Source organism: Carcharhinus amblyrhynchos, chromosome 31 (genome assembly GCF_965287045.1).
Source record: "Carcharhinus amblyrhynchos chromosome 31, sCarAmb.v2.hapA, whole genome shotgun sequence".
Taxonomy (NCBI): domain Eukaryota; kingdom Metazoa; phylum Chordata; class Chondrichthyes; order Carcharhiniformes; family Carcharhinidae; genus Carcharhinus; species Carcharhinus amblyrhynchos.
This window is the reverse complement of record NC_137354.1, coordinates 14,030,496-14,042,981: the sequence shown is the minus strand read 5'-3', so window position 1 is coordinate 14,042,981 and position 12,486 is coordinate 14,030,496. Positions and strand designations below refer to the sequence as shown.

General features: G+C 40.5%; 1 protein-coding gene across 1 annotated transcript in view; it reads left to right on the top strand.

The window, feature by feature from the left end:
- Positions 1–12,486, top strand: part of chuk (component of inhibitor of nuclear factor kappa B kinase complex) — a 75,202-nt gene that overhangs the window by 46,893 nt on the left and 15,823 nt on the right. Inside the window, exons 13-15 of the mRNA XM_080215895.1 lie at positions 2,251–2,374; positions 8,121–8,272; positions 10,487–10,548. Of these exons, the coding sequence (XP_080072021.1) occupies positions 2,251–2,374; positions 8,121–8,272; positions 10,487–10,548 (338 nt within the window). The remainder of the gene's footprint in view (positions 1–2,250; positions 2,375–8,120; positions 8,273–10,486; positions 10,549–12,486) is intronic.

Genomic DNA, 12,486 nt, shown 5'->3' with positions numbered 1-12,486 from the left:
GTAGACAGTGACCCAAGTCAGGAATTGAACCGAGGTCCCTGGCGCTGTGAGGTAGCAGAGCTAACCCATTTTGCCACCGTGATAAATTGTTTCTTCCAATTTCACCTGCTTTCAAGCATATTGACAATGCCTTTCGACCCTCCTCTTTTTTTTTTATGCTCATCATTGAGACTTGCATTTATTTATCCAGCTATTAGACCAATTAATGCTATATTCAAGCAAGGATAAATACCTTTCTAAACAATTAGAAGTTGAAATAGTTTACATTTTGAAGAAAATCAAGCCAGCACAATGTTTGGTTATGAGATGTGATAACTGAGTAGTGTTAGCTTGAATAGTCAGAAATTCAAACCAAAATGGAAATCTCTTTAAAAATTACAGGTTACCTGAAAATCTGTACTTATTTTAATACTATAAAGGCAATCTCATGTTTTGAAGAAGAGTCAGTTTGAAATTTATTAACCAGTTAAATATCAGGGATGTGGCTGCAATTGTAACATGCACAAGAATGTCAAAGTATTGAGAAATTGTGATTTTATTTTTGAATTGAATTTTAAAAGTAAATACAAAAATGCAATGTGCTGTTTGGATGAAAGTCTTTTGGTGGGCTTGGGGTTGGTGGGGGTTTGCAGGGTGAGGCAAGGGGGGTAAATAGGAAACAACCCCAGAGGAGAAGGAGGTCTCAGAGTATTGAGATAGAGAAGCTAGGACAAGACTTGGTGTTAGGAGCTGTGCTTCCAAAGTGACAATTTGGGTTGGAAATATTGTTAACTTAACAGTCGGATCTGGAAGCTTTGACGGGGGAGAAGGAATTGTCTCCAGTAAGCCAGACGTTAGTCAATGACACAAAGTCAGTTTCACTTTAAATGAAATTATATGTGCCAAGCCTTATTGGTTAGGAAGCAAACATTCTGTAAGGCAGTATGGGATGGAACAATGATTTATGATGAAAGGGCCAGGCGTGCAGGAAGGAAGAGGAATAGATTTGAGAGGGACTTGAGCCTTGGTCACAGGGCATAGGAAAAAAATATGCTGTGATAGTATGTGTGGAATGGTGCTAGTAAATGAAGATGTAAAAGGACATGGCTGGAAGTGATGGAAGAGAAATGCAGTGATTGGAAAGGAAACGTGGAAGTCAGGGCATTGGGTCCTAAGTAGCAGGTATATGCATGCACATGGACACTGAGAAGGGCTTAAGTAGCAGGGACTAGTGGTAGAGAGCTTGGCATGGCAAAGAAGATTAGTAGGGTAGAGGCTGATGAAAGAAAGGTAACAAAAGACTTTCTTGAGGGTGCAGCCTCTGGACAGGAAGCAGAGAAAAGAAATGAACCATATCTGACTGAATGGAGCTTCATGATTTAATTACTAGTGAGTGAGACCTGAGGCCAGTTTCGAAATCAGTAGCTCTTTAAATATATTCCTTTTGACGAAGTCTCATGTGGAACGCTTTTAATTAAACTAAAAAGCATAAGGAATCCAGGACAGCATGAGTTGGTTTCAAACAAAAGGAACCAGTATAATTTCAGACGTATAGAAAGGCTGAGAGATGATGATCCATTTCAAACCCATCTGTCCTGATGTGGCACAGCCTTGTGCATCTGCCCCAAGGCATAACCTCCTGGCAGGAATTACTGAGTTGGATTCTACAGGTGCTTGAGCCTCTGTTGCATGTAATACACCTTGATGATCTGGCTACCAAAGGGAAACACTACATTATCAGATATACTGGCGTCACTGAAATGGAGAAAGCATTGCAACAAGAGAAATTTGAATTTATGTAGCACCTTTGACACAGTAAAATGTTCCTAAGCGCTTCACAGGTGCACGGTCAATCAAAGTTGATACTGAGCTGCTTAAGGAAATATTTAAACAGGTGACCCAAGGCTTGATCAAAGAGCTAGATTTGAAGGAGCAGATAGAAGAAGAGGGACTAAGGGAGAGAATTCCAGAGCTTGTCATAATTCATCTGTCTCTGTTTAAACATCTGAAGTGTTGCTATTAGCTCCATGCTGCTCAGGGGCTGGGGATCAGAGTGGCTCCAGGAGCTGCTGATAGCTTGGTGCAGCTAAGGGCTGGGGCTTCTGGAGGCCTGGGAGCAGTGGTGTTTAAATAAGCATTAATCCCCCTGAGTGAAAGAATAAACTTTTTATGAACTGCTTTATTTTAATCCTTTTTCTTTTAGTATCAAAATTAAAATTCAGCAACATTAAATTTTGACTGCAATTAACATTTATTATGATATCGTTACAGTGAGGGATGCTAAGATAATGTTGCCTAATGTACAACTGAGAAAGGTGTGGGGTGAAGCTGTGAATTACGTCTGTGGATTGAAGGAGGACTACAGCAGACTTTTCCAGGGACAAAGAGCTGCAATGTAAGTCAATATTGGAGAGGAGACTAAAGATGATAGACTAGGAAATCAGCTAATACAAGACAGAAGACTCATTTAATTTTATATTCACCTCATCATTTGCTCATTTGGAACCATCAGCAATTCTTTATAATTTTTGCACTGTTCAGTTATTTTCCCTTTGTCCGCAAATTGTCTATTGTCAACGATCAATCTCTTCCAGAACCCATTTGGCTTGTATCAGCTTTCCCAATCTTTAAAGCCTCTTTGAAAAACCACCTTGAATCATCTTCCTTGACTCTTACAATTCTTGCCTCAGTTCCAAATTCTGATGATGTCATTAAGAAAAGCTATACCCACCTGTATCAAAGACATGTGAATGAGGGAAAGAGAGCAACATCTGTGTTTTCTGCCACCTTCCTTCTTAGAGGACTGGGTTCAAGGACTGGGCTTTCAGAAATTGCCAAATGGAATCTGGAGCAGAAACTGAAAAACATCTGTGCAAATGATCTGTGTGGCTGTGTTCAGGTTCCATTAGTGAAATTTTAAAAATTTAAATGAAAAATTTCTGTACAGGCAGCTCGTTGGCCATCTGTTGGTCAAACTGCAACAGGCCCTGAGAAGGCAGAGGCCCAGCCCTGCAGGAAATGCCCCCTCATGAAGGTGGAGCTTGAAAACCTAGGCCAGTATCTCCATTTTATTTTAGAAACAAAACTTTTTTCCTTCCATTTTTCCAACTATTTTTCATCTCTGCTAACTATTACTATTTCATGCGCAATAAGAGCACTTTGCTAATGGAGCACATTTTGTGATGCTGTCCAGAACTTGACCAACAAAAAAGAAAGAGCTAGCATTGATTTTGCATCTACTATGGCCTCGGGACCACTCAAAGCACCTTACAATCAATGAAGTACTTCTGAAGTGCTGTCACTGTCATAATGCAAGAAAATGTGAGGCTTAAAGTTAGATTTGCATTTCTGAGTTTGTGTTTGAGCAATCTTAATTCCCTTTATGTATTTTTAATTTGGATTGTAAAATTCTGCTATTTTATCCCCAGACACCCAGAATGGGACAGACTATGTAGAAGTGGGGCATTTCTTTTTATGGGGTGCAGGCTTCACTGTCTAGGCTAGCATCTATCACCTATTCCTAATTGTTCTTGAGAAGGTAGTGGTAAGTTGCCTTCTTGAACCACTGGAGACCATCTGGTGTAGTTTAGGTGCACCCATAGTGCTGCTAGGAAGGGAATTACAGGATTTTGACCCAATAATAGTGAAGGAATGGCAATATAATTTCAAGTCAGGCTGGAGGGGAATGTGCAAGTGGCAGTGTTCCTCTGCATCTACTGCCTTTGTTGTTTGAGATGGTAGAGATCATGGGTTTAGAATGTGCTGTTGAAGGAGCTTTGGTGAATTACAACAGTGCCTGTTGCAGATGACACGCGCTACAAACACTGGCGATAGAGAGAGTGAATGCCTTGAGGATACTTTGCCCTAGATTGTGTCAGACTTCTTGAATGCTGTTGGAGCTGCATTAATCTCGGCAGGTGGCATCCTGACTTGTGCCTTGTAAATGGTAGACAAGCTTTTGGGAGTAAGGAGTTGAGTTACTTGCCACAGAATTCCCAGCCTCTGACCTACAGTTACAATATTTATTGGACTAGTCTAGTTCAGTTTCTGTTCAATGGCAACCCTCAGGATGTTGACAGTCAGAAATTCAGCACTAGTAATGCCATTGAATGTCATGGGATGATTAGATTTTCTTCTGTTGGAAAAGGTGATTACCTATGTAGCATGAACGTTACTTGCCACTTATCTGCCCGAAGGTGGCACATTGGTTAGCACTGCTGCCTCACATCTGCAGGGACTCGGGTTCGTCCAGCCTTGAAAGACTGTGTGGAGTTTGCACGTTCTCCTCATGTCTGTGTGGGTTTCCTCTGGTTTCCTCCCACAGTCCAAAGATGTGCAATTTAGGTTGATTGGCCATGCTAAATTGTCACTTAGTGACCCAGTATGAGTGATTTAGGGGAATTAGTGGGGTAAATACATGGGCTTAAGTAGACTTATATTTACACTGCAATGAAGTAACTGTGAAATCCCCCAGTCGCCACGCTCTGGCGCCTGCTCGGGTATACTGAGGGAAAATTTACAGGGAGATGTCTTGGATAGGATGCTGTGTTGGAGAGTTGGTGCTGACTCGATGGGCCTAATGGCTCCCTTCTGCACTGTAAGGATTCAATGAATGTTGTCTTGATCTTGCTGTGTATAGATATGGACTGCTGAGGAATTGTGAATGATGCTGAGTATTATGCAATCATGAGTGAACAGCCACACTTCTGACCTTATGATAGAAGGAAAGGTCATTGATCAAACAGCTGGAGATGGTTGGGCGTAGGATACCCCTGTGAGGAATTCCTGCAGTGATGTTCTGTTGTTCTGTGACTGAGATGATTGACCTTAAACCACCATGATTATCTTTCTTTTGCCCAGTATAACTGCCCGGTGGAAAGTTTGCCCCTGCTTCTCATTGACTCCAGCTTTGTTCGGGAACCTTGATGCCATCCTTGGTCAAATGCTGTCTTGATGTCAAGGGAAGTCAGTCTCACCTCACCTCTTGAATTCAGCTCTTCTGTTCATGTTTGGACCAAGGTTATAATGAGGTCAGCAGCTGAATGGTCCTAGTGGAACTCAAACTGAGTGTCAATGAACAGGCAATTGCTGAATAAGTGATACTTGTAGGTGTCAATGATCCCTTCCTTCACTTTGATCATTGAGAGACAGACCTATAATATCTCATGATATGTCTAATAAGTTAAATAGTTCATAAAAAATTAAATGTAAAGTGTACCGTGAGGTTAATAGGCCATCTGAGGCCTTAGTGAGCAATGGAACCAATAGTTTTTCTCCTTAACTGATGAGATTAATGGATTAAGAAATAAGAATTAGTGAATGAAGTCCAGAATTAAGTACAGAAAGAGCAAGGAAACGATAAACAAAGGAAAATGAGAAAAACTCAAAAATGCTAAATTTTACATTTTTTTAAATCTAATAAAATTTGCAACCCGAAAGAATGACTCACATTTATTTGAATGAAAAATTTGATTAACAGCCATGAACAATTACCATATGATTTGATTAACTAATAGACTTGACTTTCTGTGATGAGATTAATATGTAATTAATGTGAAAATACAACAACTTCACGAATGAGATTAAGAGTGAGATTCCATTATTGCAAAGGGAAGTCACCCAGCAACTTAGAATCATAGAATCCCTACAGTGCAGAAAGAGGCCATTTGCCACATTGAGTCTGTACTGATTCTCTGACAGTGTCTCTTATCCAGGCCTTATCCTCATAACCCTGCACATTGCCATGGCTGATCCATCTAGCCTACACATATTTGGACACTAAGGGACAATTTAGCTTGGCACGTCTTTGGACTGCAGGAGGAAGCCAGAGCATCCAGAGGAAACCCATGTAGAGACGGGGAGAATGTGCAAACTATACACAGTCGCCCAAGGCTGGAATTGAACCTGGGTCTCTGGCACTGAGACATAGCAGTGCATTGCCACTGTACCGGCCCTTGTTTGTGATTTGGAATTCATGAGCTGTCTCTTCCTCATCACAAGTTACTGGTCAATTGTGCATTAATAACAGGATGCATCATTCCGATTATCTTTTCAGCAAAATCTTGTCCTCTTAGCTCAACACGCATTGGCATAGATGAGAGGCAGCTTTTTGGTATTTTACAGAACTATCCACTGGGTGGCACACAAGAGCAATCTGGCGGTGACTTTCATTTCAATTAAATGATTTTCCTCTGTTCCACTGCCTCTTTTTTACAGTGTCTGGCCTTATGCAGTGGCTTTAATTGATGGTCTTTCGGGGGTGGGGGGAGGGGGGTGTCGTTCCTCAAAATTAATTTACAGCAAAACTGTATGGAATATTTTAGGAATTGGTGCTCAAATGTGTTGTTGAGAACATTTTCACAAGAGTTTTGTAACAAATAGAGCTTTTAAAAGTAATATTATTTGCAGACAATTTGTTTAATTAGAAATGCCTTTCCAAAAATCAGTTGTTTCCTTAAATACTATATTCCTGAAGGCAGCATTTTGGTCAGTGTGAAGAGCAGTGACGTGGGTTGAGGCTACTTAGAAGAAGTGAGCTGAAATGCACTGCATCAGTGAACTGCTTCAATTAGTCTGAGGGGCTTAAAATTGAGCGGAAATTCACCACTAAATATTTGTATTGCATGTGTCATTTGGGAACTATAAAGATATAAACATCTTTTTATACTTAATTTTTTGTTTTCGCCTTCTCCCATGGGGCATGTTGTTTAACTTTCCGACCAAGTTCATCTATGTTTAAAGTGAAACAGAACAGATAATTCACCTGTTACTGAGGTGATTGGAGGGAGAAAATTATAATAGATTTTTTAAAAATTGTCTTTATTATTTGTATACTTCTTTCTACCCCTTTCAGGGTTTGTGCTACATTGCTTCCAGTCACCCAGTATAAAAGAACATTATCAATATGTGACATCCCAATTTCCCTGCAAAAATCCAGGATTGATATTTTTTGACAGGGTTTAGTTTCAATTTCTATTCATGTGTGTTTGAGCCAAGTAGCTTTGGTCTGAGATGGGAAACATGTTTTGGCTGAAAATAGCTTAACACTCATAATATTTGGACGTGACTGTCGGACAGGGAGAATACATTAATACTGATAGTTTAGTCATGGTGTAAATGGGACCCAAATGTTCTGTTTGGAAAGTGTATTTTTAACTATTCAAGAATAGTTTTTCTTTTCTCTTTTTTTCCTTTCTGTACAATTAATGATTTTCATTCCTGTGCATTTGGCACTAATGTAGTCTGCCTTTTTAAACTACATTGGCTTGTGAGAATACTTGGTTTTATAAATGGATTTTATTAATTGTTTTACAATATTATTTTCACATTTCTGGTAATTTCAATGGATGGAATTTTATCTATTTTTTTCTTCGAGTGCCTGACCAAACAAGCAAAGTAGTGTGCAGCACACTGGCTACACAGCCAGCTTTTCTCCGCTTATTGTCCAGAGCTTAAAAGAAAAAAAAACCTGGAGGTGCTTCCCCGGTGGGCACTTAGAGCCAACAGCATTGGCTTTCAAGAATGTAAAAGTAAAATGAAAAATTCCTTCCCATGGACACAGAGACAACCCCCACGCACCATGGGAACCCCACCCATGGAGCTCCCCACCTGGTACTGCCTGGGCATGTCCCTCTTCTCTTGGGGCTCTACTTATCTATAGGCCCCAACTGTGATCTCTTCGCCTAGTTTGCAACACCCAGACCTGTTACAAACCTCACCAACAGGGAGAAATTCCAATCTGGGAGAACGGTATTGTGGGGAAGCCTGCTAATTATGTGGTAATATATTTGAATGAGTTTCCTGGCCTTCCTGTGCGGGAACCCTGTTATGGCGGGGGTGATCGCGTTGTGAGAGCCAAGGGACATGAATCTCGCTTTTGGCCTCTTGTGGGATTTTGTGCCCACTTTGCCATTTCCCCAGGTGCAAAATCCCAGCCTACTTGTTTTTTAGTTGCCTGTGTTTGAAGATTATTATACAGAGGTTATATAACTGGCTTACTTCACCATCATTTTAAGGGATATTTTCTGGTATCACAGTGAAGAGACAGACCTTCAATGGGATATTCTTTATTTCACATGTATATACATCTCCAAATATTCCATAGGCCCTCATTGTGATTACGAATTGTAATTTATTCCCAGGCTGAGTCTTCTTCGTTACAACAATAACCTTACAAAAATGAAGACAACAATGTTTTCTAATTCCCAGCAGTTAAAGGCCAAGCTGGACTTTTTTCAGTCAAGCATTGGGCTTGATCTGGTAAAATATCGTGAACAAATGGCATGTGGAATATGTAAGTGTTTCAATTAGTTTAAAATGTATAGTAAGTACATTAAATCATAATGGCACCTTCAACAATTACATTGATTTAAAGTGATCAGGTAACCTTCATTTTCATGGTGTTCGCTCATAAATCCTGTTGACCACAGTTAATAACATGAATGACCTGGCTATTCATTGTTTAATAGGTGGAAGTGTAGGTGAGAGCAGGAATTTCTTGAATTCATACTGTACAACCAATAGCCACTTGTCTGTTCATCTGCTATTATAGTGAACATAGCAACTGGAATCCTCATGTGTCATTGATCCCTAGTGACCATATGGCTGTAAGAAGAAATAACATCACAAGAACAAAATTACTTGCTGAAGCAACTGATTTACCTGATATGTTATCAGGATCATGTAAATAACTACAACTTAAATTGTTCGAGGAGAGTTCAGTGTCTTCTTCCCATTTATCTTGTCCATGAGCCCCATAAACTGCTTCTTTGACCTGTTTCCATTAAACTGCTGACCATCCAATTTCCCTTCCTGCGTCCACACATGTTGATGTTGTAAATGGTTCCCTCTCCATCTTTTCAAGACTGCCACCTTCATCTCCCTCAAAAAAAAAAGTAGCTAGTTTCAATCACTCTGGCCTTGCAAACTGTGGTCTCATCTCCAGCCTACCTTTCCTCCCCAGATTCCTTTAGTGTAGTTACCTCCCATAGCTATTTTTCACATAGCTTCATATTGAATCTCTCAAATCAAGAATCTGTCTCTGCCATGTAAGCTACAGCCCAAGTAATAACCACAAATAACAAGTGTAGTGACTATGACTGCTGTGCAGCCTTTGATCATCCTCCCCCAGGTGCCTTTCCTCTGGTCAGAGGCTGAGGTGTGCATGATTTATCCAGTTTTTTTAGCTTGAGTGTCATCAGCAATGATATCTCTTCCTGCCTCTGCACGTCGGGGTCCAATAGGACTTTTCCTTGGCCTTTTTTACTCTTCATCCAGCTGGCAGGGGAAATTAGAACACAAAAGGGATGATAATGCAAGGTAAAGGAGGTGATAATGGGATAAAAAAGATAAGATAACATAAGAACATAAGAAATAGGAGCAGGAGTAGGCCAACTAGCCCTTCGAGCCTGCCCCGCCATTCAATAAGATCATGGCTGATCTGTCGTGGCTCAGTTCCACATTCCCGCCCTCTCCCCATAACCCTTAATCCCCTCTCTTATCAAAAACCCATCAACCCGCTTCTTAAAAATATTTAGCGAGGTAGCCTCCACCACTTCAACGGGCAGAGAATTCCAGAGATTCACCACCCTTTGAGTGAAGAAGTTCCTCCTCAACTCCGTTCTAAACCGCCCCCCCTTTATCTTGAGGCTGTGCCCCCTAGTCCTACTATCCTTTCTGAGCGGGAAGAGTCTCTCCACCTCTATCCTATCCATCCCATTCATCATCTTATACGTCTCAATGAGATCTCCCATCATTAAGATGGATTTGGAGGAGATGCAAATAAATAGTGGAATTATTACCAAGGGCTGCTTTGTGAAGAAATTGAGGTAGGTGTTATAATCTGACATAGATGTGTCCAAAAGTCTACAAAACCATCAGTTGGAGTAAGAAGGTGCCGTGCACAAGCTTCATACAGGAGACTGCAGACAGAGAGATCAGAGTGGGAGTGGGGCTTGTGGAATAAATGGAGGTGATCCACAAAGTGCTCAGCCAATCTGCATTATTCACCCTGACATCAATGAGATCGTATCATGAGCAGCGAATTCTGTCTCCTAAATTGAAAAATCTACAAGTTGTCTACACCAGTTTTCTCGCCCCAAGACCGGAAAATCCCGCCTAAGATCAATGGACCTTAGCATGGTCCTGTCCCTCCCACTCCAAATATTCATAAGTACAGCTTTTAATTCAGGCATAGACCAACAGTTAAATTTTTAAGAAAGCCGATATCATATAGGAAGATCATGTGCTTTCCGCTACAGAATAGAATTTTCTACAAAATGTCCAATGGTCAACCCTCCCTAACTGAGGGTTAATATATAAACAAAGCAGGATAGGAAAATTCTGCCCTTGGTCCTTTTTTTGGGAAAATTCCACCCAGTCTGTTTAGTGTAGTTCTTGCTTTCGGAATGTTTGGATGAAAACTGATTTTGAAATTTGAGTAAAGTAAGCTGTTTATTAAGATCCTTATGAATTTAAGTTGGCAATGAAAATACATTTTTATTCTTAGCTTCTGAGAAGATGTTGAAAGCGTGGAAGGAAATGGAGGAGAAGGCAGAAGCTTGTAAACAGGTGAGTAAATCATAAACTTTGCTAGTGCTTAAAATTGTTGAACTGGAAGGAATCATTCTCATAATGCTTCAAAACCGATTGAGTGATAAGTAACAAATTAAGAATCCATTGCAGCCTACAGCACTCTGGGATGATTTAGCAGTATGAAGTGGAATATTATCTCCACTAAATGAATGACTGTTTGAATTAATGGATATTTGTGGTGACCTTTTACACTACTGTGAAATGTGTTTTGGGATGATCAGCTTTTTATTGGACCTGTCACGAGGAAAGATCAAAATGCAGTGCTTTGTTTATACGGTGTTTGTGCAGGAGATCATGACAGTAATGCTGTTTACAGCTGTGCACCTGGGATAAGGGTGTGGAAAGTTTATGACTCAGCTTTGTGCCAACTAAATAAAAACACTCCGAAGATACTTAGGTTCTCAACAGACTTTCAGTTCAAATTTGTCCAACATTTTCCTCTGACTTCGCCTTGTTACTTGTCTATAGGCCCCTGCTGTGATCTCTTTGCCTAGTTTGCATGACCCAGACCTGTTATAAACCTCATTAACAGGGAGAAATCCCAATCTGGGGGGGAAACTTAATTTGTGAAAATGAAACGTGCATCACTCAGTATCTTTCTGATTTTCCCTTGACTTAGTGACGTAAAATAATAGTTGTTTGTAATTGAGGAAAACTAAAGTGCCACTTGGTAGAACGTGTGCTTTTTAAAAAACACTTATTGACATATGTGATCCAGTTTTGGAGCTGGTAGAGTGACATGAACAAATGTCTTTGCTGACCAGCCACTAGCACAAGAACAGTATTTAAATGGAATGTTTTTTCTCCCTTGAAGAATACATCAACAGCTGTTTGAAGTAAAGGTGGATTTTAAAATTTACCCTCCAGAGAGTTAATTTCCATGTTTGAGCTATAGCAGGAAGTAAAATGCGAGCAAATATATGTGTGCATGAGGCAACAACCCAGTTTCTAATGCCTCTAGATGTGAGATGAATCCTGAAAAAAGATTTTTTTAATTGAAAATTTAGGATGTGTCATTTCACACACCTGACATCCTCCATTGTTGTAGTCAAAGAACATACAAACTTATCCATACCACATCAAAGGTAGTAAAGGATAAAATACAAGGGATGATGCTTGCATTGATAAGTTGTTGAAAGCAGTGTTGTTCAGCAGTAGAGGTTTACAGCATGGAAATAGGCCCTTTGGCCCAACTTGTCCATGCTGCCCTTTTGTTTTAAAACATAAGAACATAAGAAATAGGAGCAGGAGTAGGCCAACTAGCCCTTCGAGCCTGCCCCGCCATTCAATAAGATCATGGCTGATCTGTCGTGGCTCAGTTCCACATTCCCGCCCTCTCCCCATAACCCTTAATCCCCTCTCTCATCAAAAACCCATCAACCCGCGTCTTAAAAATATTTAGCGAGGCAGCCTCCACCACTTCAACAGGCAGAGAATTTCAGAGATTCACCACCCTTTGAGTGAAGAAGTTCCTCCTCAACTCTGTTCTAAACCGCCCCCCTTTATCTTGAGGCTATGCCCCCTAGTCCTACTATCCTTTCTGAGCGGGAAGAGTCTCTCCACCTCTATCCTATCCATCCCATTCATCGCTGATCCCAATTGCCAGCATCTGGCCCATATCCCTCTATGCCCATCGTACCCATGTAACAATCTAAATGCTTTTTAAAAGACAAAATTGTATTTGTCTCTACTACTACCTCTGGCAGCTTCTTCCAGACACTCACCACCCTCTGTGTGAAAAAATTGCCCCTCTGGACACTTTTGTATCTCTCCCCTCTCACTTTAAACCTATGCCCTCTAGTTTTAGACTCCCCTACCTTTGGTAAAAGATATTGACTTTCTAACTGATCTATGCCCCTCATTATTTTATAGACCTCTTTAAGATCACTGCTCAGCTTCCTATGCTCCAGAGGA